Raw genomic sequence first — 26,388 nt, 5'->3', positions numbered from 1 at the left:
AAAAAGCTTTGCTATTCGCTAAACTAATTAGTTGGACATATTGCTAATAATTGATTTAGTGTTTCAAAATTTAAATTGGTAATAAAATTTTAATTATGAATTATTGTAATCAGATATTTATAGTAATGTGGACAGCTCTAAAAATATCCCTTAAAAATAATCCAACTTTTATACCATAATTACAAACTTCGCATTTTTTCTTTGCCTCATTGGATGGATTTGTGACAATTGACTTTTTAAATAATTAGGATACCTAATTTATAATAAAATAATAGAATATCCCATTGATTTATTAAAATTAAGTATAAGAATATTATGATACTTAATCTTACTCTATTATTCTGTCTTCGTATCGGAATTTGCAGAGTCTAACTGCAGCACAATCTTAAAAAATTCAAATTTGTCTGCGACTTTAACGCAGTCGGACAGAGATTATAACTGTAAGAATTGAGCTTAGTTTACATATATTTAGCAAAATTGCAACCATTAAATATAATATAGTTCTGTACAAAAATTTTATTTATAAATTAAAGGACTATTTTACACAATAATACTTTAGCTTTGCCAAAGAAGAGAAAAAACCGACACTTGCATAAAGAAATAAGAAAGCGAGGATGAATTTGATGATGATAAGATTAAAAAAAAATTTTTTTCGTTTTAAAGGAAGAATTAACGAGCTTTGAATTTGTGTATTAATGCATTTGTTCTGATTTGTGCCTGTTTCATGTTTCTTCAAATAAAATTCATTGCTATACCATGATAAGTATTTCGCAAACAAATATAAAATAACAACGACAAAAATGAACATTAAGTGTTTTTTTTTTCTTCTCTTTTTGGCATCAAATTAAAAACAAAAATATTCCTGACTTTTTATAACTGAAGACAGACTTTTCTTCCTCGTTTTACCTTCAACTTGTTCTCGGTTTCGTATCTCTATTTGTTTTAAAGTTTTTTTTTTTCACTCTTAGATTATTTTTAAAAAAATCTAAGGTGTAACGTTGCAATANTTTCAAAATTTAAATTGGTAATAAAATTTTAATTATGAATTATTGTAATCAGATATTTATAGTAATGTGGACAGCTCTAAAAATATCCCTTAAAAATAATCCAACTTTTATACCATAATTACAAACTTCGCATTTTTTCTTTGCCTCATTGGATGGATTTGTGACAATTGACTTTTTAAATAATTAGGATACCTAATTTATAATAAAATAATAGAATATCCCATTGATTTATTAAAATTAAGTATAAGAATATTATGATACTTAATCTTACTCTATTATTCTGTCTTCGTATCGGAATTTGCAGAGTCTAACTGCAGCACAATCTTAAAAAATTCAAATTTGTCTGCGACTTTAACGCAGTCGGGCAGAGATTATAACTGTAAGAATTGAGCTTAGTTTACATATATTTAGCAAAATTGCAACCATTAAATATAATATAGTTCTGTACAAAAATTTTATTTATAAATTAAAGGACTATTTTACACAATAATACTTTCGCTTTGTCAAAGAAGAGAAAAAACCGGCAGTTGCATAAAGAAATAAGAAAGCGAGAATAAATTTGATGATGATAAAATTCAAAAAAAAAACAAACAAAAAAAATTGTTTTAAAGGAAGAAATTAACGTGATTGCATTTGTTCTGATTTGTGCCTGTTTCATGTTTCTTCAAATAAAATTCATTGCTATACCGTGACAAGTATTTCTGAGACAAATATAAAATAACAACGACAAAAATGAACATTAAGTGTTTTTTTCGCTTTTTAGAATCAAATTAAAGAGAAAAAAAAATCCTCGCTTTTTATAACTGAAGACAGAAAAAGACGTTTTATCTTCAACTTTTACTTGTTCTTAGTTTCGTATCTCTGTTTGTTTTAAAGTTTCTTTTTCACTCTTAGATTATTTTTAAAAAAAATCTAAGGTGGAAAGTAATCTACAGAATCTGCAACACCATCGACCGCATAGGAAGGTTTCTGCAATTTGAATTCTGGGGAATATACCATTTCATAAAAAATATAAAAGGGATTATTTTATTCGCAAATGTGCCGTCTCATTTTTCCTATGGTAATGAGACAATGTGATGATTAAGGCTGTTTTCAACCGTAAAATGTTACAAAAAAATTTTATTAATGGAAAACAAAACAAATAGTGCAATAGTATACTATTTAAATTTTTAATATTTGTATTAAAAGAACTGTTAAATACTAAAACATTTAGTAAAACTTTAGTTCCGTTGAAAATATTGCCCTAACAGTCGACCACTATATACTTGCATATTAGATAAATAAATGTCTGAAATAAATTCAGAATAATTACGCCATTTATCATCTTGCTGGTAAGTGATGCAATTATTCTGAAAACTTGTAATTTTGTTGCAAACCTATTCGCTATTTATTCGTGAAAGCAATAAATTACTTTGGAAATACAATGAAACTATTCAAACTCGTTTGCGGTTTAAAGTAATCACCTGCTTTCCCTTTTTAACTCATTAAAATACCATTTGAAAATACTCCTCCTGAAGGTAAAAAGTTTTTGAAGAAATGATGAGACATATCAGAGACTTTCAAGTGTTATAAAAGATTCCCCTTATCCATTCACTCTCCAACAAATGAAGAACCTTGGCGAACTTCTTTGGCCAAGTGCAGAACTATTATAGATTTTCACGGCTGATCCCTGGTTGGGTATCACAATTCTTCACTTGCGTACTTATATATCCATCTATATCTGTCTACTTTCTTTTCCACTTACCTGCCCATTATTGGATACAATGCCTCCTCAGGTGCTTTACACAAATGTCCTGCAAATTGCCTTTCTCCCAGTCTTCATTTGTCAACCTCCAATCTTACCTTTTGTCAACCTTTAGTCAACCTCCAATCTCTTTCTCTAAACTTGGTTATGTTCTGTCCCTAATTTATTATTCTTTGATGAAGCCCATAAATTACTGATTTCCCAATGCTGATGATTAGTTGAGATGAGTAAAGTTTAAGAGAAAGACGCAACTTAAAAATTATCATCTCAATCAGAAGTTAAAAATAAAGAATGGAAGAGATAGTGATTTCTTGTTTTTTGTACAAAAAACGCTTGCTCTTCACAAAAATTCTAATTATCGTAAACTGTCATCTGAAAAAAGGTTATATTTAATAGTCTATTTTCGTGTATTTGTAAACTGAAAGCTTTATTATACTTATTTTTTATTTATTTATTAAATAATCCTTTAAGATCAAGTTTTTTGGTTGTTGTCACCATGGTCAAATGATTTTATCCGCCTAATTCTCTATAGAGTGGAGGCAAGGTACTTGAATCCCTGCTGTAACCCTGAATGCAAATTTTGTGCAGTCGTTGATTTGTGGTATGCGTTTCTCTATGTGCATTCTGTGTTGTCTTAACTTTTTAAGCCGTTACATTGTATTGAGAAAACAACCTCATGTATCATATGAATTGATGGTATTAATAAACAGATTATACAAAATTGAATAAGGACTGAAAGCGATGGTGTTTTTTAATATATCATCCTCCTCAAACTATTGTTTTGGTGCAAAGGTCATCTGAAAAATCTGGATTATGACTAATGACTAATATTTTTTAGAATATTCAAATAACTTTTTTTTAAAAACCTGGACAGTTTAATATAATGTTTAATTTAATTACTTATATATATTTTTTTAATAATTTCCAAACAGAAACTATTTGAAAGACCTTCACATTCTTATTCCCTTTCATGCTCTTATGCCGTCTTTTCATTTTATTTATTGTCTTAAATACAAAAGTTGCCTTTCGAGCATTATTTAACTTTCGGGCAAATTATTTTAATTTTTCAGGTTTTAAATTTGCTAAATTTAAGCTAAAGTCGACTGGAAAAAATATTTTGGTTATTCATCTTTAAATTATCATTCTTGGACAAAACATACATAATCTATTATAAACTAAAGACGTTATAAGCTAAAAATAACATTTTCTTGACTAATTAATTTTTATACTTGTAAGGAAAGTTAGAGACAGTACAGAAATGTCACTCAATTTTCCTAACTATTATGAAAAATACTTTTGTATTCTTTTTAATAGTTTATTTATCAACTGTAATGGTTACAAAGAATATTAAATTCAGTTTTTACAATAATAATAATAATTACAATATTAATAATAATAATATATATATTATCATTATTATTATACTTTTGCATTTTGTCATCTGTTTTATTTACATTCAGTATTATTTTTTACTTTAATTATAGATTACCATAGTAATAATTTTATGAGAGTATACAAACTAGATCAAATTTCCCAGCTTGCAAAGGTTTGACCAATAAGAACTAAAAGAATTATTGAAACCTGTGCTACAATTAGGCAATAGCTAATTGTCTAAAGAATAATCAAATATTTGTTTAAGTAACAAATATGAACTTTAATTTTTTTTAAATGAATTAGTTATATAACAATAAACTAATCTATATGAAGAAAATTATTCTCTTTTTTTCTCCTACGTTTTGTGAACTCTCCCCCCCCCCTCCTATATCTCCCCGATATCTTCTGTGCTTGGAGTGTTTGTCAAAACCTTTGATTTATTTGGATTAGTTAAACCTCCCAACAACCATTTTGAAACAATAATAATCGTAATAATAATAATAAATAAAAGGCACATTTAAATAGAAAGTAAAAGTATATTCGCTTTAATATATTGATCATGAATTAAAATAATTCAACTTATTTTGTTTACGCACCAAGGAAAAATAAAAAAATTTTATTTTTTATTTTATTACCGTCGTTGAACAGCCGACCCAATTTATTGGGTTTCCGACTACTAATGTTCAAGTCCGTAGCGTTGTAATTTTGAACCCAATCCAGAAGACAAGGGGACTCCTGAATCGAGTATTGGGAGAAATTTGTATTCTTGAAGGACTTTTTGATGGAGCTAACTCGCATTTGCGTTACACGGAGAGGAAGACTACGAGAACCTCCCACGGTTAGCCTGACGGCAAGGGGACTCTAACCCATGATCCGTCTACCACTGAGGATACTTCACGTCAGCACTGTGGTCGGTGTAAGCCGGATGCGGAATTCGAATCGACTGGGATTCGAACCTGGTTCACCTCATTGGAAGGCGAACGCTCTTTCCCCTGAGTCATAGCGGCTCAAAATATAATGTTTGGCGAAAACAACTAGTGATTTTGTTTGTAAACTACTTTTTATTTGCTTTATCGGAATAATTTAAATAGATTTAATCAAGGCACGAAACTCAACAATAATCGTTAAAAAGATTTCAAGACCTCTAGACATAATAAAGATTTAGAAAGAAAAAAAAATCTAACCGAAACGTGCTTAAAAAACATGATTTGAGTGCCCATTATAAAAAGTGGAACCACGACCCGTGCATGGTCTGCTTTATGTTTTGAATGTTATGATAGGCAACACTATCTAATTTAAAATGACATATAACTTTAACTACGCTAAAAAAGTTTAATGACAATTTTTTTATTGTTTTTCCAAAAATAATTCATACATTTGTAAATGACTGTAATTTTCACATCAAGAAATGCGCTCAACAATAGAAGTTCGTTACTCTTCGATTCAAACGAACACTACTGTTCCTCGCAACTCTTGTCAATTACTTACAAAGTGCAAACTTCGTAATAACCGGAAACTTCAAAAGAGTGTTTTTAGGCAACAGGTGTAGAGCGAAATCCCAAAAACTTAACGATTCTCGATAAATTACTCCAGACTAGTTTTTGTTCTTTTTTGTCATGCCAAAAGAACATTGTGGACGATGACAGAGGTAGGCGCCGAGGGTAACCTTTCTACTGACCCCGAAGCGCTACCCTCTTCTTTAATCGCCATCATCATTAACTTATCAGGATCTTGAGTTGGATTTAGAAAAAAGAAATTTAAGAAAAAACAAAGAACGATCTTGAATTGCGTGTGGCAACGTTCATGTACGCGTGCCAGTCGCGCGCTTTTACCTTGTCAAACAACTCCGGCGATTTTCGGCCAGGTCGCTAGATTCATACCTTCAGCGCTTTTCTTAATATTTTTTCATGAATTATTATTATTTTCACTATTATTTGCTTTTCATATTTAAATATATTTATAAATTGTTACTCGAATAGAAATGCCGAGTGAAATTCTTATGCTATACTGAATGTAATTTTTGAATTTGAATGTGTTGAACCATAATATCAATCAAAGGCACTGCAACCTTAATATTATGAATGCTTAGTTAAATTCTTATGCTACACTTTTTAATTTTTAAATGTGATGAACCATAATATCAATCAAAGGCATTTCAACCTTAATATTATGAATGTTTACTTAAATTCTTATGCTACACTTTTTAATTTTTAAATGTGCTGAACCATAATATCAATCAAAGGCACTGCAACCTTAATAATATGAATGCTTTATATTCGAAGTTGTACGTTTTGTAAATATTTATCAATTAATGCTATGTATCTAAGATTCTTAATTAAGACTAATTTAAATTACTATTTTATTTTAAATTTTATTGAAAATTAAGCCTCAGCATTTCTTTTTTATTCTATTAGTTAATTTTATTTATTTATGTATATATTTTTGAACATAAGTCAGAATATCTTATATTTATATTCAAATATTGTTAGCAAAGCCAGTAAAATTGTTTAGCTAACAGTGAATGTGATAGATATTCTTTTATATTACAACTCTATTAAATTCGAATTTTTCCGGAAATTAATAAAAACATTCAATTTGGACATATTTTATTTTTTAAACACTTATATTCCTTTTGAATTTTAGCAAAGCCTTTGTGGATTATATTGAAATAATAATAATAGCTATTATAATTAATTAAGAATTGAGAGTGCTATGCCTTAAATTTATTTTATTTCACTTCAATAAGTTTATATTTTTCAAAAAAAAAAAAAAAAAAAAAAAAAAAAAAAAAAAATTAAACCCATTTAGATGTTTTACTACAAACTTCATTTCTAGTTTCATTGTTTTTTTTGTACGCCTATGGAAAAATTCAAACAATAAAACTAATTAAATAAACGCATTTACAGTGTATTTTTTAATAAAAAATAAGAAGAAAAAAATCAAAAATAAAAGCAATAGCCATACTTAATTCCGAAATCATTCTTAATTTTACATTATTCATTTAAAAAAAAAGTGAATCATTTTTTTATAATATTATACAACAGAAATTAATTTCAGTTACTTTTACTTTTATAACTCAGTTATAGTATTTTTTTTTCGCCAAATTTTTGCCATTTTTCATTAAGACAAAAACACTATTTAGCGCGCAATAAAGCTTACACAATCTAAAAAAATAGGTACATATAAAACAGGAGTTGCTGTATTTCATTGAGCATAAACGTAAATCTAGCAATTTTTGGCAGTGTTTGGCGGATTTTTGTCATTTATTGGCCTGGGGCGTAAAGGAATGTAGCAGATGTGAGGCGATGCCAAGTACCCAGCACCTGCTCTATATGTTCTTTTCCTAAACCACAAGGCTATATAGATTCGATGTATTTTTATGAAACGATGAACATCTGCTATGATGAACCTCGAGTCTAACAGAAGAAAATTATTATATTTATGTCCTATTTAGAAAGACATTTAAATTTTCTTTTTTAAATAAAGAAGCTATTTCTTTAAAATATATCTTTGCTTATAGTTTCTACAACATTAAAAATTTAGAGTTATTTTAACATGGATAAGACTAATTTTAATTGTAATAAAAAAGCTAACTACGCGCAAGTGTTCAACCAATAATAAATAAATATACAAATAAAAATAAAGAGAAAAAAATATTAATTTTGCTGTTTTTTGTTTGTTTAAGCTAATGATAATGAAAATAAAGCTTCGAAATTTATAAATTTTTATATTAAAATTAAATTACTCCGGTTACAGCGAGTTCGTCTGTCAGGGAAGTTATGACGATTAAAGCTCCTCGATTTCTAGATCAACAACATGATTGTAGCAATATGATCAGTATTGCGTATTGGTCGCCTTTACTTTCCAAGCAAGCTCTTCCATATGAAACTGCACGGGCTTCAAGCCACAATCTAAAGTATTTTAATGATATATTTCAAAAAAGATTTCGTTTTTCTTGTTTTAAATCAGTATTATTATTATTATTATAGCCAGCGTTGAATAACGGACCCAATTCTGAGTTTACGACTATCAATGTTCAAACCCATAGTCTTGTAATTTTAAATCCAACCCAGAAGACAAGATAACTTCTAGATCAAGCATTAGGTCAAACTAGCCTGCGTAGAGGACCTTTCGTAAGAACTAATGGAGAGGGGGAAAGATACAGAAACCTCTCGTGGTTAGTCCGACAGCAAGAGAAATCTAACCCATGATCCGTCGACCAGTGAGAAAATTTTACCCCCCCCCCGAAAGGGAGTTTTATGACTGCCACTGTATTTTTGCATAACAATTGACCAATAATGATAGTGGCATATTTAATTTATCATTAAAAATGTCTTTTAATATTAATGTTTACCTTTTTGTCTACTGGGTTGCCTTGAAAATTACAAGGTCTAAGAATTTTACATCTAATAAGATCATTTGTGGTGTTTCATAAGATCATTGTTTAGAGTCATACATCTACTTCTTGGTATGGCTGTTCATAGATGATGATGATAAAACATTTTTATAAGTGGGAATAGTACAGTCTTTACGCATGGGCACAACCGGGCAGTGCCCGAGGGCCCCAGGCACTCAGGGGGCCCTTGAGAATCTTACTTTTTGTATTTAAAAAAACTAAGACTAAATAAAATCGCATTATATATTTTTTTAAATAAATATTTTATATTGTATAAAGTGTTCAATTTGTTTTTTTTTCTACAAATAGTGATTAATTATCAAGCAAGCAACAATAATTTGAATAGTTTATCATCAGGGAAACTTAAAAAGTCAACCGAAATATATTTTTCTACTTTCTAATGAAGTTTTTATGTGGATTTAGTTTTTTGGGGTAATCACAATGTATTTAAATTTGTTCAAATTATTACATATGTAAAAAATGCTTTATTTTATGTAAATGACGTTTTTTAGTTCGATTTTAAGAGTATGAAATGCTATAAGGGCCCAAAACATTTCTGTACTCGAGGGCCCTGCATGTTATTAAGACGACCCTGAGTGGGAATTATAGTGTTGAGTATAAGATGCCTCTTCAGAGAAGATTTAAAATAGGAAAAGCAAACATGATTTTTAAATATTTTCTCTTGGGAAAACAATTTGTTTCTACAAACATTTTACAGTTTTTCAAATTATTCTCTTTGATCACCTTAGGCTCTTTTTGTGAGTAACTAGCTCATCAATATCTTTGACATGCATGCCTCGAATGCGTGTTCTCACGCTCTATACCATATATTTGTCTATCTTACTAAGTTATTACATTGCTGTATGATACATGCAAAAACTTCATCAAAAGCGGTGGATTGACAATGTTTTCTCATCAATCCTATTGATGGAGTTTAAGCGATAAAATTGTATTAGATGAATGATCGTGAGAAAAACACAGATCAATCAGTACCGCCAAAAATCGAATGCTAATCGCTATATAATATCACTGAAATTCACTACTTTTCATTGATAAATTAAAACGAGTATTTTCCATACATTGTATAAATTATTATTTTTCATTATTTAAATATAAATGTACATTAATTTACTACTGTTTATTATTTTACTTACAATTATGCCTTTTTAGTCTTTATAATATTGAGTTTTACAAGTAATAACGCTATTAGTTGTAAAATTTTAAAGTGTTTAGTTAATATCTGTTGTAATTTCGGAATGATTATTTTGCCTAAATATTTGAAATCTAGTTTAAAATGTCACTAAAAATATAGATAAAATAGATATTTGGAATTTCACTCATAGTTGTGTAATGAAATCTACTTTTGATAATTTTAAAAATGTGCGCATGTTTTTCCGCGAATTTTCATTTATATTTTTTTTTGTGTTGAATTTTTTAAAGTTAGTTTTTAAAACACACTAACAGTTTCGAAGTTTTGTTTGAATTTTCGTTTTCAAAGTCTCATTATAACTCTAAATTCTCAGATCAAGTGCTTGAAGAATAATTTGCTCTATACGTTAAATATAAATGAAAATTATTATTATTTTTTAATAAAAAAAAGATTTTTAATTACGGAGCAATGAAAAAGTTGGTGTTATAAAACTACTGTAGGAAATTAGATGAAATGTCTTAAGACATTCAATTGAGAACACAGGAAATTATTTTTTTGGAGTTTAGAAATATATATGAATATCGTTTTTAAATTTAAAAAAAAAGTTAAATATTAATAAATAAATATTTTTAAAAAAACGTTGATTTTAAATTACGCTATAGCTGTTACAATACTTTTGAACCTAGTTGTTACGAAACAACTGCTACTACTGGTACATTCCTAAGACATTTAGTCAAACCACTAGAAACTATTTTCTGTAATTAAAAAATTTAAATGTTAATTTTTTAATTATCTCCTAATTTCAAATTATTTTTTTGAAATTATAATTACAGTTTAAATAAATGAAATAAAATTTATATAATTATTTATTAATTTAATTAATTATAAACAAAAAAAAATTCAAAATTTTTAATAAAACCATGACGATTACTTCTAACGGTAGGCATTAAAACAATTTTTATTTCATTTCCTTAATTTATTTATATATTTTAATTTTACGATGCTATTGAAATAACATGTATATTTCTAAGACAGATTCTCGAATTTGCAATCAAATTTCTCATTGTCTTTTTAAATCCAATCCAAAAAGAATCCGAAAACCTTTTATTTTTGCATCAATCTTCATATCATCCAAATCTAAGCCTTTTTGGGGGGCAATACCCTGCCTCAACAATAATGTATCAAAATGTTACATAAAACCACTTCCGAAATTTTTCTCTTCCCCAATAAATAAAAAACTTAACTTATTACGTAAAAAGTAAGACAAGACTTTAGAACACAGGTGCGTAGTCGACCACACTTCCTCAACTCTTCTGCCGGCCAGGTGTCGAGCCTATCTACACCACGCCTCTCCATCCCTCACATGGGGGCGGGGAGGAAAGGGGTCTTGTCGTCTTCTCTTTGTTTACTTATTTCTAGGACAGGGGAGCGAGCCGCTTGGTGTGGCGAGGGGTTGTGGGAGAGAGGAGGTTGAAGGACTAGTTAATTAAGCGTCCCGCGGGCCAGGACAATTTTTCGGAAACTTCATTCACAGTTCTACAAATCGAGACGAACGTACAGAGGGTGGTTGTCGCAACTTTTGTCTCTGTGATTCGGGGTTGTTGTTAAAGGAACACGTGGAGATAATTTTTTTTCCTCTCCTTCCCAATTCATTTTTCATCTTTCGCGGTGTGGATTGTTTTCGCAATGTGTCTATGGATTTTAATTTGATTGTTCTGGATTACATTTTTTGTCATTAATCATTAAGTTTGAGATTTGTGTTAATTGTTGCGTTTGGTGGAAGGTTAAAGGGTTTTTTCTTCTATCGTCGGTGGTTGTACCGGCGAATATGGTACTTTTGACGGGTGTTAGATATCATCCTGGAAGAGGTAAGGATTTCAATTATTGAAAATTGTATTTTTCAATATTGCAATTGTATATTGTACTGTATAAATGTATATTGCATTTTATTTTAATATCCTATGTTATAACTTTATATTTACTCATGTGTTTATTATAATTTTTTTTGCGGATATAAATTAATGTACTAATGATTCATCCGTCATTGTTCTATTTATGTAATCAATCATTGTTTAGGTTTTCGTTAAAGAACATCAAAGTAAAAATCGTAGTTAAAAATTATTTATTTAGTTTTTTCCAACCGTTATTTATCATATTTAAAAATGTACGAAATAACAGTTTAAATTTAAACTTTCTGAAAGGAAAAAAAAAAACTTGAATATTAAAGTAGGTAACGATATTAATTAATCTTTTTATAAATTTCTTATTACTATTTTTATATGCATTTTTATAATTTTATTTGAAATTTCAAATATATGGAAAATAAAGTGATCGATTTAATTTTTAACCCTTGCTTTATGTATGATTGCAACACTTGATCATGTAATGTACAAAGGCTCTTTAAATCTTTAATCATAAAATTTTACATTTAGCATTTTTTTCGTTCTTGTTTTTCTCTAAGTCTTTATTTATTTATATATTTATTTATGTTGGTTATTTATTCGTTTTTAAATGTTATTTGGGTTTAAAAAAAAAGTGAATTTATGTATCACGATTAAAATTTATTGTTTATTCATACATTATTTGTGTATTTCTAATATTTTATTTATTTTTGATATTGTTCCTTTTTAAATTCATTTGTAAGCATTTAACGTTTAAATAATTTGAAAGTGAAATCGTACTGCAATCATGAGATGTTTCTAATGCGTAGATTTTATACCCATGCAAGATTTTGATGCTTAAATATCAATTCAGATTTGTAGACTTAATTCTCTCTCTAAAAAAAAAAATTAAAAAAAAAAAATATCCCCTTAGTGTTGTAAATTCTTTTAACTTATTGTTGACAACTAGTTTTTATCAGCCAAAAAATTACACAGTATTGCTTCGTAAATTAAATAACAAAAGATCCTGACTTCTTTGATTGCCATCAGCAATACTAAGAACAGTTATAAAGGTACTTTTTACCTTTAAAATAGTTCCTTCTTCTTTACTTAACGATACATACCTGCAATATTTATTTATAAACCTTTCTTAATATTATTTGCTGCTAATATTACCTTACTTATTTTGGCTGTTATTGTTAATTGATAGTGCTGCTCTTTAATTAAAGGAAATCTTATGATGTTGCCTTATTATGCAATAACGATTAATTTATTTTACGATTAACATATTTAAAAGGTACATAATTTATCAACCGCGTTTAAAAATAAACGCGTAAATCAATTATGCCTTCTTTTATTATATTCTTAATATCAAACTATGTCTAGTCAACCTATATAATTAAAATAATGCAAATAAGATTGTAAAGTATTATTAGGATTTAACTCTTCGCATTATTATTGAATAATACGTTTGGCGAAAAAAATTTAATTAGTTTTTCTAGTATTCAAAAATTAAATTGGAATTCAAAAAAAAAAAAAGATTGTTCATGATGTTTGTCATGATTGTTCATGTTCATGAAAAATGTTTGTTTCACTTTTATACTAATAGAATTTGTGCCAATACAATAAAAAAATTAGGATATTTTAGTTTGATAATTTTTAGTTTTGATGAGATATAATCACCTTGAGAATAAAATTATTGTGTAGCAGTCGTAGGGGCTGGCTAGTGTAGCGAGCAGGAAGTGAAGTTCCTTACAAAGTATAAAAATAAAATATCGAGAAGTGAAATATTTAAATTTATTATATCTGTATGCGTATTTTTTAGTTTAATATTATTTGATAAAGATAAAGTAATTTAAAAAAAAAAGAAACTAAAATAACTTTGTTTTGCTTTACTACTAAATGTAGTATAACGCTGCGAAACTAATGCTGCTAGATTCGCTACACTACTGAGTAAAATACCATTGCATTACTGATTAATTAAATATTTGCATGTTATCTCACAATATTGAGTACATAACATAATATTTTTTATTTAAAAAAATGTTTGCTTTCAACTGTTGCTCTTCTCAATTCAAATAGGAGTTCCACACTAGATTTATTAATTTACAAAAGACTTTTTCATTCTTTTTTGTCATTCATGATTTATAAAAAGAATCACCTACAAGTGATGACAGAAAATGTGTCATCTGTCTTGAATGTCAATCAATGCTTATAATTCACAATAGTTCATCATTTTACCCCCCCCCCTTCTTTTTTTTCTCTTTATGTCAAATTAATTCTGAGNTCTTTATTTATTTATATATTTATTTATGTTGGTTATTTATTCGTTTTTAAATGTTATTTGGGTTTAAAAAAAAAGTGAATTTATGTATCACGATTAAAATTTATTGTTTATTCATACATTATTTGTGTATTTTTAATATTTTATTTATTTTTGATATTGTTCCTTTTTAAATTCATTTGTATGCATTAAACGTTTAAATAATTCTAAAGCGAAATCGTATTTCAATCAGATTGCGTTAATCATGGGAGATTTCTAATGCGTAAATTTTATACCCCTGCAAGATTTTGATGCTTAAATATCAATTCAGATTTGTATGCTTAATTCTCTCTTTAAAAAAAAAAGGAAAAAAAAATAATAACATCTTAATGTTGTAAAATCTTTTACCTTATTGTTGACAACTAGTTCTTATCAGCTAGAAAATTACACAGCATTGCTTCGTAAATTAAATAACAAAATATCCTGATTTCTTTGATTGTCATCAGCAATATTAACAACAATTATAAAGATGTTTTTTATCAGTAAAATATTCCTCATCCTTTATTTAACGGTACATACCTGCAATATTTATTTATAAACCTTTCTTAATATTATTTGCTGCTATTATTACCTTTCTTATTTTGGCTATTATTCTTAATTGATGGTGCTGCTCTTTAATAAAAAGAAATCTTATGATGTTGCCTTATTATGCAATAACGATTAATTTATTTTATGATTAACATATTTAAAACGGTTCATAATTTATCAACCGTTTAAAAAAATAAACGGTAAAAACTAGTAATTAATATTACTATTATCAACCTTCTTTTATTATATTCTTAATATCAAACTATGTCTAGTCAGCATTATTATTGAATAATATCTTTGGCGAAAAATATTTCATTAGTTTCTCTAGTATCCAAAAATTAAATAGGGATTTAATAAACAAGATTGTTCATGATGCCGCAATGATTGGCGAGAAAAATTTTTATGCTTAAATTTTATATTAATAGAATTTGTGCCAATACAATAAAAAAATTAGGATATTTTAGTTTAATAATTTTTAGTTTTGATGCTATAATCACAGTTAAGAATAAAATGATTACTTAGAAGTCATAGGGGTTGGTGAGTGCAGCGAGTAGAAAGTGAAGTTTCTTAGTAAAGTATAAAAATAAGATATCGAGAAGGGAAATATTTAAATTTATTAAATCTGTATGTGTATTTTTTAGTTTAATATTATTTGATAAAACTTTGTAATGTGCTCATGTGGAAATAAAGATAAAGTAGTTTTTTTTTGAAAAAGTTAAGTAAATTTCCTTCGCTACACTACGAAATGTGATATAACGCTGCTGCATTCGCTGCACTACTGAATAAGATATAATTGTATTACTGATTAAAATTTACATATTATGATATTTCATATTTACATATTATGATATTACATATTTACCTTATGTATGATTTACATATTTAAAACGGTACATAATTTGTCAACCGTTTAAAAGTAAAAAACAGTATATTATGCCTTCGTTAATTATATTCTTAATATCAAATTATGGCTAATTAACATCCGTAATTAAAATAATGCAAATGAAATTGTAAAGTATTATTAGGATTTAACTTTTTGCATTATTATTGAATAGTTTGATATTATTTGATGAAGCGTTGAAATGTGTTCCTGCCTAAATAAAGATAAAGTAATTTTTTTTTGAAAAATAAAATAACTTTGTTTTGCTTCACTACTAAATGTAGTATAACGCGGAGAAACTAACACTGCTAGATTCGCTACACTACTGAGTAAAATACGATTGCATTACTGATTAATTAAATATTTGTATGTTATCTTACAATATTAAGTACATAACATTATATTTTTTATTTAAAAAAATGTTTGCTTTCATTTGTTGCTCTTCTCAATTTAAATAGGAGTTCCACACTAGATTTATTAATTTACAAAAGACTTTTTTCATTCTTTTTTGTCCATTCATGATTTATAAAAAGAATCACCTACAAGTGATGATAGAAAATGTGTCATCTGTCTTGAATGTCAATCAATGTTTATAATTCACAATAGTTCATCTTTCCACCCCGCTTTTTTTTTCTCTTCGTGTCAAATTAATTCAGAGATAGAATATTTCTAGCGAAATCAACATACAAACTTGATATTGTTTTTCTTTCTGTTGAGCAATTAATAGTTACTCTTAAAATCATATAATAGAAATGTACGAAATTTTTTTAGTTTAAATAGATCCTCTTAAAATCATAAGATAGAAGTGTAGGAGTTTTTTTTAGTTATTTATTTATATTATTTAAATGTTTGTTATTATTACATTAGTAATTTAATAACTGATATAATTGATAGTGAAATTTTTTTCAATACTTAACTACATTATTTCGTTATGATATGAATTTGTATGGTCTAAAATGAAAACCTTTTAGTTGTAAATTTTTACGTTTATCAAAAAATGATTTTTAAGTTTCAGTTTCTAAGTTTTAAAATACTAATTTGAAATCTCAAGGCTTACTGGAAATATAGTAATTTTACTATTATTTTTCGAGTTTAAATCTTCGTTTCTGTTTATTTAAAAATAAAATAATAGCTGAAAGCAGTGTAATTGTATTTTTCCTCTATTTTAAGGCTTATTTCNTATCAAAAAATGATTTTTAAGTTTCAATTTCTAAGTTTTAAAATACTAATTTGAAATCTCAAAGCTTAATAGAACTATAGTAAATTTACTATTATTTTTCGAGTTTAAATCTTCGTTTCTGTTTATTTAAAAATAAAATAATATCTGAAAGCAGTGTAATTGTATTTTCCCTCTATCTTAAAGCTATTTCGTTCCACTCTTGTTAGTTATAAGTTGGATGTTATAGGTTAAAAGATGAAATAAAAGATTTTGATCTTTAAAATTATTCAGATAAATATTTATAATTTTGTGAATAAAATTAGTACTCGATTGAAACAATGTATTTATAATATTTGCTTATCTCTAAGTTAACTTAGTAAATCTTTGTTAAGTAATTTTATAATATAAAATGTACATCGAAAGAAAAATAGCAAAATTCTTGCACACATACCACACATAAAAAATACAAAGCCAAAGAGTAAATTAAACCGAATTGATGGTTTTAAATGCCACGCTCTAAAGCATCATGATAAAATTACTAAATTTTACTACATTTGCCAGATTTTAACACATTTAAGTAATGGATAAAAGGAGAAAGAAAAGAATTCAAATTATGGATAAAAAGAGATAATGATACCCTTCTTCTTCTTCCTTAACGAAGATTACGAAGATCAAATTTATATTATGATCTTAATTTATGAGTGAAATCTGATCTTCATAATATAAATTTGATCTTCGTAATCTAAATCTGATTAGTTTGTACTTAATGGTTTGATTGTGCTGATGAATAATATTTATTTTTGCGTTAAATTTTGATCTGGAGAGGGGGGTGAGTTTGAGATCTATGCATAGTTATCCATGTCCGAAATAAGAATTATATCCCGTTATTGTTCCAGCCAGGTATTTAAGAAGATACCAAAAAGAACATTTTAAAATCCAGATAGAACAGGGTTTACCTTTGAAATTTTTTTCACCCAAAAGGAAAAGATTAAATATTATAGAATAAGTTATTATTTTTAAACACTTAATTTGTTATTTATTCATCGTCCTTTCGCTTTTAAATTTAAAACTTTAAAAAAGCAAGCAAAATTTGTCAGAACTAGTGAACCTTTTCCTTTCAAACTTCCCACGATTAACGTTTTGATTTATTGTGAGATTTCAGTGATATATCATGAAATTTCAAAGGAGTCGTGAATTGTCGGCTTCGCTTTTATCCTGATAATCAGTTTCCGATCAATAATAGTTTTCTAAATTTGCATATGGCATCAGCGTAACTTTATTTTAAAACTTAAAAGTTATCTAAAATTCTCATTTTATCATTAAAAAAAACTGGTTGATTGTTGATAAATATTCACTGATGAACTGATAAGTTTCTCCCGGTTCGCATTCATGGCATCGAGCTGCTACGACGAAAATCATTTTTCCCTTTCATAATGATGAATACAAGAGATAGCATGTTGCAGTTTAAAACAGCTTTAAATTAATGAATTTCTGATGTATAATCGTTATTACAACAGCTTTTAAATATTAATTAAGTACTCAGAAGTTAAATTAAGTAACAGGGTGCGTGGAGTTTTTAACAAGTGCTTAAAGGTGCTTTTTACATTGGGTGCTTTTAAAAAGGCCTATTTTTTCTGTTTTTCTATTGGGTGCTTTTAAAAAGGCCTTTTTATTCCTTTACTATGTCGATTTTCGTCAAGAATTGTGCAAAAAGCTTGGTTTGAAAAGCGCTAATTATGTCTTTTCATGTGGGTCCCCAGAGCAGTAAGGAATCACAAAGCTTCATCTCCTCAAAATTCTCATCTTCCCTTTATTCATTTAATTTAATAAACATAAGAATTAATTGCGGTATTTAATGGTAAGATTTTTCTTGAGGGACCGTCCACTAAGTGCATAAAATGTTTGTAAACTTTTATTACATCGCTTGTAACTTATTACTTTTTTTACTAATTACTTTTTATTATTGTATTGTTACTTTCAAAATTTTCAGTTCTCTTAAGTTTTTTTAATGAAAAACTCAATATTTCGAAGAAAGGTTTTAAAAATATCTGAAATGAGGGGATTTTTCTATTTTAAATGCAGCAAAAAATCTTAGGTTATTCAGATTAGTCATTCCAAAAATCTCAAATTTATCTCTTACTGATTTAATTTAAAACAATTAGAATAAAAACTTCAGTTGTCTTAGATTTGGAAAATATTATGAGTGTCAGAAACATTTAATAATTCTGACAAAAAAATTTTGCTTTAATACTCGTTGTATTTACATTTTAAAATTATTTAAATTTTTCTAATCATTTCATTAAAGAAATACTGAGCCAAGTAATAAATTTTAATAAAGTTCATTAGGGCCATTCACTAATTTATATTTTTAATATGAACTTTTTAAAGTTTTCTTAGTTTGCTTAGTTCTTTATATATCTTCATAAATTCGGCGTGATCAATAATATTAATCTTGTTAATGTTTTATTGAATATGCTTTTATAAATAATTTTTATTTAAATCTAAAACATACACTTGATAACCTTTTTAATTAATTATAATTTTGAATTAAATAAAGTAATTACTAATTTAAAAAAATAGAATGAGCCACTTAGTATTGAATATATTTAAAATTGTGCATAAATTGTTTTTTCGGTGACTAATATAATCAAGAGAAGACTTCTTTGTCAGGAACTATTTATTTTATCATGAAAATGTAGGGTCTTTGAAATTTATTTTGCAATTTGTTAATATATAAGTGAAGAACAATGGGAAGAAAACTTTTCAATTAATGCGTATATCCTAAATATGATATTTTTCTAAAGTACTTAAAATCATTTTTGAGTGTTCAAAATGTGCTTATTTTTTGTTGAAAAATTCAGTCACGCATCCTAAGTAAAATGAATTTACATAATAATCTTCTGAAATAATGAATTTATATATAATAATGAATTTATATATAATAATGAATTTATATATATTTATAATAATGAATTTATATATATTTACAATAATGAATTTATACATAGCATTAAAAAAATTTATGAATAAATTAACGAAATTTCCAACTATCTAAATTAAAGATGAACGTTATTAAATACCTGTGTTAAAATATATGTTATGCTAGTTAAATTAAATACTAATGATAATATTCGTAGAAGAAAAGATAATTATATTTCATAATAATCTACTAGGTGTTTCTTGGATTTAATAATCTTTTTTATTTAATTACGGGAACAAATTTTTATCTTTCTCCATAAACTGTTCGTTCAGATTTCAGCCACATATAACATTTATAACCGTTGCTTTACATTTATGTATTTACCGTGCGTTTTTCTATAAAAGTTAAGGGAAAAAAAGAAAGAACTGATTTTTAAAATATCTTTGGGCTATTTTTAGTTAAATCATTCTTTCTGTAATTTTTCCGCTTATATGGTAATGGTTTACCGGAAATTTTGATTTTCAAAATTATATTACCACACGTTTAGCAAAAAATACAAAACTGAAAAGTAAGTTTAACATAATAAATGGTTTTCATACCATGCTCTATAGTATCAAGATAAAAATTACCAAATTTTACCACATTTACCAAATTGTATCATGTTATAAATACCATGTTTTATTTATCACCAGGTCTTACTGATGATTTTACCAAAACCATTATCAGCATGCTTCGGTTAAAATGACGAGCTTTTTGTTGCTTCCATCATACAGCCAGAAACACGGAAAATATTTAAATATTATATTATTTAAATATTATTTTATTTAAATACTTTATTTAAATACTTAAATACCAGAAAATATTATTTTATTTAAATACTTTTACTGCAAAATAAGATCTGTTTATAGAAGCACATGTTTTAGACATAATCTGAAACTAATCGAAAACATATTTGTAAACAGTAAATAAGCTTAAGCGAGCAACTATGTTTCCGGCTTTTCCCTTTAAAAGCAAATATGAACTCCTCTTTGTTCAAGGGAAAGAGGGAGCAAAACTGACATTTTTGGATATAACTATTGAGCAAGTCCCATCATTGGATTGATGTTGAATTGTAAGTTATGGACGTGATTAAATATTTCATTCATATTTATCGATTTAAGACCTTTGAGTTTTGAGAATGGATTCTCACATTTTATCGTTCAATAAATAATAAATATTTTTTTATCTTCATTTTCGTATTTTAAGTCGATATCTTTCCTAAAACAGAAAGTGCTTAAAAACTACGACGTAGTACATCGCAGAACTAAATTGTTGAATCGCTCATGTTTGGCGTAACAACTACACGATGGGAATTTTATATACTGTTAATAATTTCTGTTTCATTAAGTTCTAATTCATAATTTGATATTCAACTAATTGAGGTTTCTTTTTTTCACTTTTTTGCAATTTTATTTCGTAAAGTAAAATTATTCATAATTTTTTAAAAAATCTTTGTTGTTAAACTCGCCAGAGTTGCTTATTTTTTGCTAAATTTGCAAAACATTTGTAACTACCATTAAGTTTGTTGCAGAATCAAGCTCCCGGGGATGTTTTTTTTACAATAAATAACGTTATAATTCGAATAAACATTAAACTTTGTTAAATTTTTGAATGTGCATATAGATTCATTATAAATAAAAAACGAAAATTCCTTCGCAGGATTTTGGAGTATCTTTGGAGCAGAAATTCTTCACTTATGGAGTTGCTTGGACAGAAAGATACTTTTGAAAGCATTTAATGCAAAAATATTTCTCTGCACTGTAAAAAATTCCTGGATCAAATGACGATATAAGGTTCCGGAGCTTTAAATGCATCATCCGTGAAATCCATTTTACCGTAAAACTTATTTTTTCCGTAAAATATTATACCGTGATTTTTACAGTACTATTTATTTAATTAGAATGATTTAATGATTTTACTGCAATTATTACAGTAAAAATTACAGTATGTCAGTTTTTTGCTTCGTAACATGTTCGGGTAAAAATGGATTTTGCGTTAAAAAATACCGACAGTCTCAGAGCCGGTACTTTTTGCCGTCGTTTGATCCGGAATTTTTTACAGTGAGCCTGTAACTTTAATTGAATACTCAGTTTATTATAACGTAGCATAAATAATTTGATAACGATGCATGCAAGAGTAAAATTATAATTTTGTTTTATAGAAATTAACTTTCTTCACTGAGAAATAGTATGGTCAAAACTACCAGAATATGCTAAAATATTCCGTGCTTCTGGCTTTATGGGAGCACCAAAAAGCTCGGACATTTTTTATTGAAGCACTTTGGTAACGATTTTGGTAAAAGTAACACTAAAATTGGTTTTATAATAAGTAATAAAATTTGGTATATTTTTCACGATACCTTAGGTCATATCATAAATATAATTTATTCAGTTCACTTTAACCATTTATATTCGGTACCTCTAAGGAAGGCATGAACGGGGAAATTACCAATTGAATGGATTATATACTGTATATTTTGGTTTTTATTACCAGAATTGCGTTTTTTTATTATACGTGAAATATCATTACCATAAGATAAAATTTCGGTTATCAAACAAAATTAGAGGTTGTTAAAGTAACGAAAACTGATTTTTTTGTCGTATTAACCTAATGTGCATAAACATGAACAAACCTTTTTTCTTCCAGAAAAAACTACCTTTTTATCTACTTTAAAAAGTTACTTTCAAGAAAATTTTAGAAAAAAAAGTAATTTTGTTTAAATAAAGAAAATTTATATATATAATTTCGTATCGAGATTTCTATTAATGAAATAGTTTTTAAAGATATTGAAACAATTAAATTAATAATTTTGCATTAATTTCGTTAAAAGTCACAAAATTAAGCCAATTTTTTTTTAAATTCTCAGTGCAATTACTTATTAGTTTAAATAAAAAGTGTCAAATTTGCACTTTACCGGTCCTATATTCCTTCAAAGGATCCCTCATGATTAAAAACTTACGATATGCTTTTAAATTAATATTCATTGTGAGAAAAGTCCAGTACATTCAGACCTACAAATATTTCTGGTATAGTATTAGGACCAAAGTATTTCCCGTATGTTAACGTAGAATATTTTGATCATACATCTGAAAATAAACCAGAATAATTTTAAAAAATTTCAAACAAATTACATATTAGTTTAATTGAAGAAGAGGTGCAAAATATGCACTTTGAAAGTCCCATATCTCTTTAAAAGTTCCCGCATGATTAAAAACTTACGATATGCTTTTAAATTAATATTCATTGTGAGAAAAGTCTAGTACATTCAGACCCACAAATATTTCAGGTACAGTATTCGGACCCAATTATTTCCCGTATGTTGAAGTAGAATATTTTGATCATACATCTGAACATAAAACCAGAATAATTTAGAGAAATTTCAAACAAATTACATATTAGTTTAATTCAAGAAAAGGTGCAAAATATGCACTTTAAATGTCCCATATCCCTTTAAAAGTTCCCGCTTGATTAAAAACTTACGATATGCCTCTAAATTAATATTTATTGTCAGAAATTCCGGCACATTCGGACCCACATGTGCGTACATAGGTGATGAATATGGTTCTGCACTTGTTATCCACATCGCTCAGTGTAAATATCCGGTCGGTTGTCCGGAAATCGAAAAAGTTCATTATTTTATTTGTTCATAACTCTGTGGATGTGTCAGCAAAGCAAAGGGTCTTTTGCGGTAAGCGAACAGTTCATCGTCTCATATTTTGTAACGCCTTGGCTGGCGTTGCGTACTTCCGGTATCCTGTACCGTTCACGAATCTCACCGTGATTGGGCGAGATTGATATCGTGCATTGATGAATCGGAAATGATGTTAGTATTACGTAGTCTTTCGATTCTAAATTAAACTATTTTTTTTTTCTTCATCTGAAATGCACAATTATACATAATATCAAACATGCCAACGAAGAATTTTTTTCCTTAGTGGTAATGAAATGCCATTTGTGAGCAGATAATTAGTTCCCGTTTTGTAGTAAAAAATTTTTTAAATCAAATTTGTTTGAAGTTTATGAGTAGAATGGCGCCAAATGTCTCACAACAGCAATTTTGAAAATTATAAATGTTCTGCGGGTACCGTCGATTTGGCAATCAAAATTTTCAATAAAAAGAGAGAGAGAGCTGCGGTGGCTTAGGCGATATAGCATTCGCCTCCCTATAAGATGACCCGGGGCTCGAATCCTAGCGATGGCTGTTCAATTCGAATTCCACAGACGATTCGTACTGACCACAGTGCTGATGAAAAATATCCTCAGTGGTAGACAGATCATGGGTTAAATTTATCATTGCTGTCAAGCTAATCATGGGAGGTTTTCGTGGTTTCCCTCTCCTTGTAACGCAAATGCGGGTTAGTTTCATTAAGAAAGTCCTCCACGAGGACAAAATTTCTTCTAATAATCTAGGAGTTCTCTTGTCTTCTGTATTGGGTTCAAGATTGCAAGGCTACGGAGTTGATCATTAGTAGTCGTAAACCCGAAATTGGGTCAGCTGTTCAACGATAAATAAAATAAAATAATAAAAGAGAACCTTAATTAGTTGAATGTCAAATTATGAATAAATTCCTACAAAATTAAACAAATATTATGTACAGTATATAAAATTAACATGAATTTCTCTGCAGGGCTGCTCCATAAATTGTGTGTCTCTATAAAATTGCACGCTGCAGTTTTTGAGCACTTTCTACTTTTAGGAATAAAGCAAGAATCCAGTATAAATGCAAACATTTTACACGAAATATAATAAATTTTCCCAGGAATTCCAGGAGAATTTACAGGTATTATTGCATTTTTCGAAAGTAGTGCATACGAAGAAAGTATAAATATTTTACTCTGTAGTAAAATTTGAATTTCCATTATCGAAGTAATAGAGACTGTCAATTTCTAAACGCATAAATCATTATCGATTTTTAATCAATTTTGAACTTTCACGACATCAAACAAAACAATATCTTTCACAGAATGACGCGTTCTTCATAGAATGACTTTTTCCGAAAATTATGTGACTAATTTAATCTATAAAAGAACAACACTTTTAATATTGAACCTAATCAAAATAATATCATCATGATATTAAGAAGAAGTGATAAATGAGCATTGCAGGTAAATACCGTTATAGCTTTTATTAATTTTATACTGATATCAGTCAAAAAATATCTTGTCCTTCTTAGTGATTAATAGTCATATCACGTGATTTTTCTGATCAAATGCCAATAGGTTAGACAATAATTATATCTTTATTATATATGCTTGGAGAAAAGCATCGCATTTTTTATTGAAGTTTCTAATCGATAAAAAGCGACCACATTTGAAACATAAACAAAGCTTGAATTGACAATGTCCCTGTGCACATGCCAAATCTTAATGACCCATTCGCCTTTGTAACTGTGGAACAATGCTGTCATTTTCAGCACTAAACAATCCGAGCCGATGTCAAACGATGGCGTGAGGTCAGAACTTCGGACCAAACGATAATAAGCGAGAGGTGAAGAAACAACTCAACCTATGCTCCCCGCCTTTGTAATGACCATTAAAAATTCTTGGGCAACGCGACATTTCGTTTTGCGAAATTTGGCTCGACGTGCGCCGACTGAGACCCCCTTTTTTTGTTAAGTCCCTTTTTGTTTTGTACTTTTGTGGGTCAAAGGGTTTTTACATTTTTATCTTTTACAAATTATAAACAAGGGGACGCGCTCATCCGAGAAAAGTGTCACAATAGGTATTAGTGTACACTCATCAAGGATTTGTATAAGCTAACCTTTGCATCACATTTTAAAAGAATTGAAAAAAAAAGTATTTCGTAAAAGTGCATTCTATTTCTTTTGTAATTAAAATAAAGTTAGTTTAATTCATTGAATGCTAGTTGCTGTATTTCTCTAGGATTATTCGATAGTTTTTAAACAAATATAACAAATATTTTACAAAAATTATTCCAACAATTTTACTGTGTTGTTTTTGGCATAAATATTTCTCATTAATCAGAGGTTTAAAAAAAGAAAAATTTCTTAAAAGTATGAACATTCGTTTGTCAATTTTTAATAATTTAATTTTCCCTCTAATTTTCACAAAACTTTAGTGTTTTAACTGGAAACAGTGTTCTGTTAATAGTCAGAGAAAAAAAATGCAAAAAGTTCGAATATCTACATTCCTTGGATAGTTATTAATTTGATTTTCTTTTTCTCTGTATAAGCGTTAGCGGGAAACAGTCTTAATTTTAACATTGTTTTTTGCCGAGTAAATACGTGTTGAGAAAATTCATATACGGTCATGTGCCGCTATTTAGTTTACTAACAAATATAAAAACAAAGACCAAAGACTCAAAAGAAGCCAATTATGTTTATTGAAAAACCTAAAACTTGCATGACACAATCTTGAAATTATTATATTTTAAATGCATAATAATAAAATCTTAAATAATTTCGCTAGTTAGCTTAGAATTTTCGAATCAATAGAGTTGTAAGTTAAGCGACTAGTAAGAGCCTCATGACCCTATTATTTTGTCTTGCATTATACTTATAGCATTTTGAATCGACTAAATGCATTAAGCACATATATTTTGGTCTAAATTAAGGAAGCAAATTACTGAGGGCATTTTCGATTAGCCATAACCTTTCCAGATGTTAAATCTGGAAACACTCATTTCATAAGTGTTGCAGACCACTAAAAATTTAAAACTTATTACTTCATTTAAAAATATAAAAACTTATATACTAAAAATCTTATACACTATAAAAATATAAAAACTTATATACTAAAAGAACTTACATACTATAAAAATATAAAAACTTATATACTAAGAATATAAAACTTATACATCATCCTTCGTTTTATAGGCTATATCACTATTCCTTAAACGATATGGAGCACAAGTCTATATCTTTGTCTAGAATTCAGAATCAACGATCGCAGTTGCTATTATGCTGTCTTCGCAAAATTTTCAATCAAAATTTACGACGAAGGAAAAGGTTAAACATCAATAATTTAA

At 27.7% G+C, this 26,388-nt stretch overlaps 1 protein-coding gene across 4 annotated transcripts in view; it reads left to right on the top strand.

Annotated features, from left to right (window-relative positions):
- The window catches only part of LOC107446306 (protein C-ets-1), a 179,895-nt gene that overhangs the window by 82,575 nt on the left and 70,932 nt on the right, over positions 1-26,388 (top strand). The window contains exon 1 of one of the 4 annotated variants that reach the window (XM_016060917.4): positions 11,198-11,539. The exons of the other annotated variants lie outside the window; for them this stretch is intronic. Within the exon in view, the coding sequence (XP_015916403.1) occupies positions 11,500-11,539 (40 nt within the window). The 5' untranslated portion in view covers positions 11,198-11,499. Of the gene's footprint in view, positions 1-11,197; positions 11,540-26,388 lie in introns of those variants that run through there. 4 annotated transcript variants of the gene reach the window in all.

The sequence above is a fragment of the Parasteatoda tepidariorum genome, chromosome 2 (assembly GCF_043381705.1).
Source record: "Parasteatoda tepidariorum isolate YZ-2023 chromosome 2, CAS_Ptep_4.0, whole genome shotgun sequence".
NCBI lineage: Eukaryota > Metazoa > Arthropoda > Arachnida > Araneae > Theridiidae > Parasteatoda > Parasteatoda tepidariorum.
Note: the sequence above shows the minus strand (reverse complement) of the source record. Positions and strands in the feature narration are given on the sequence as shown.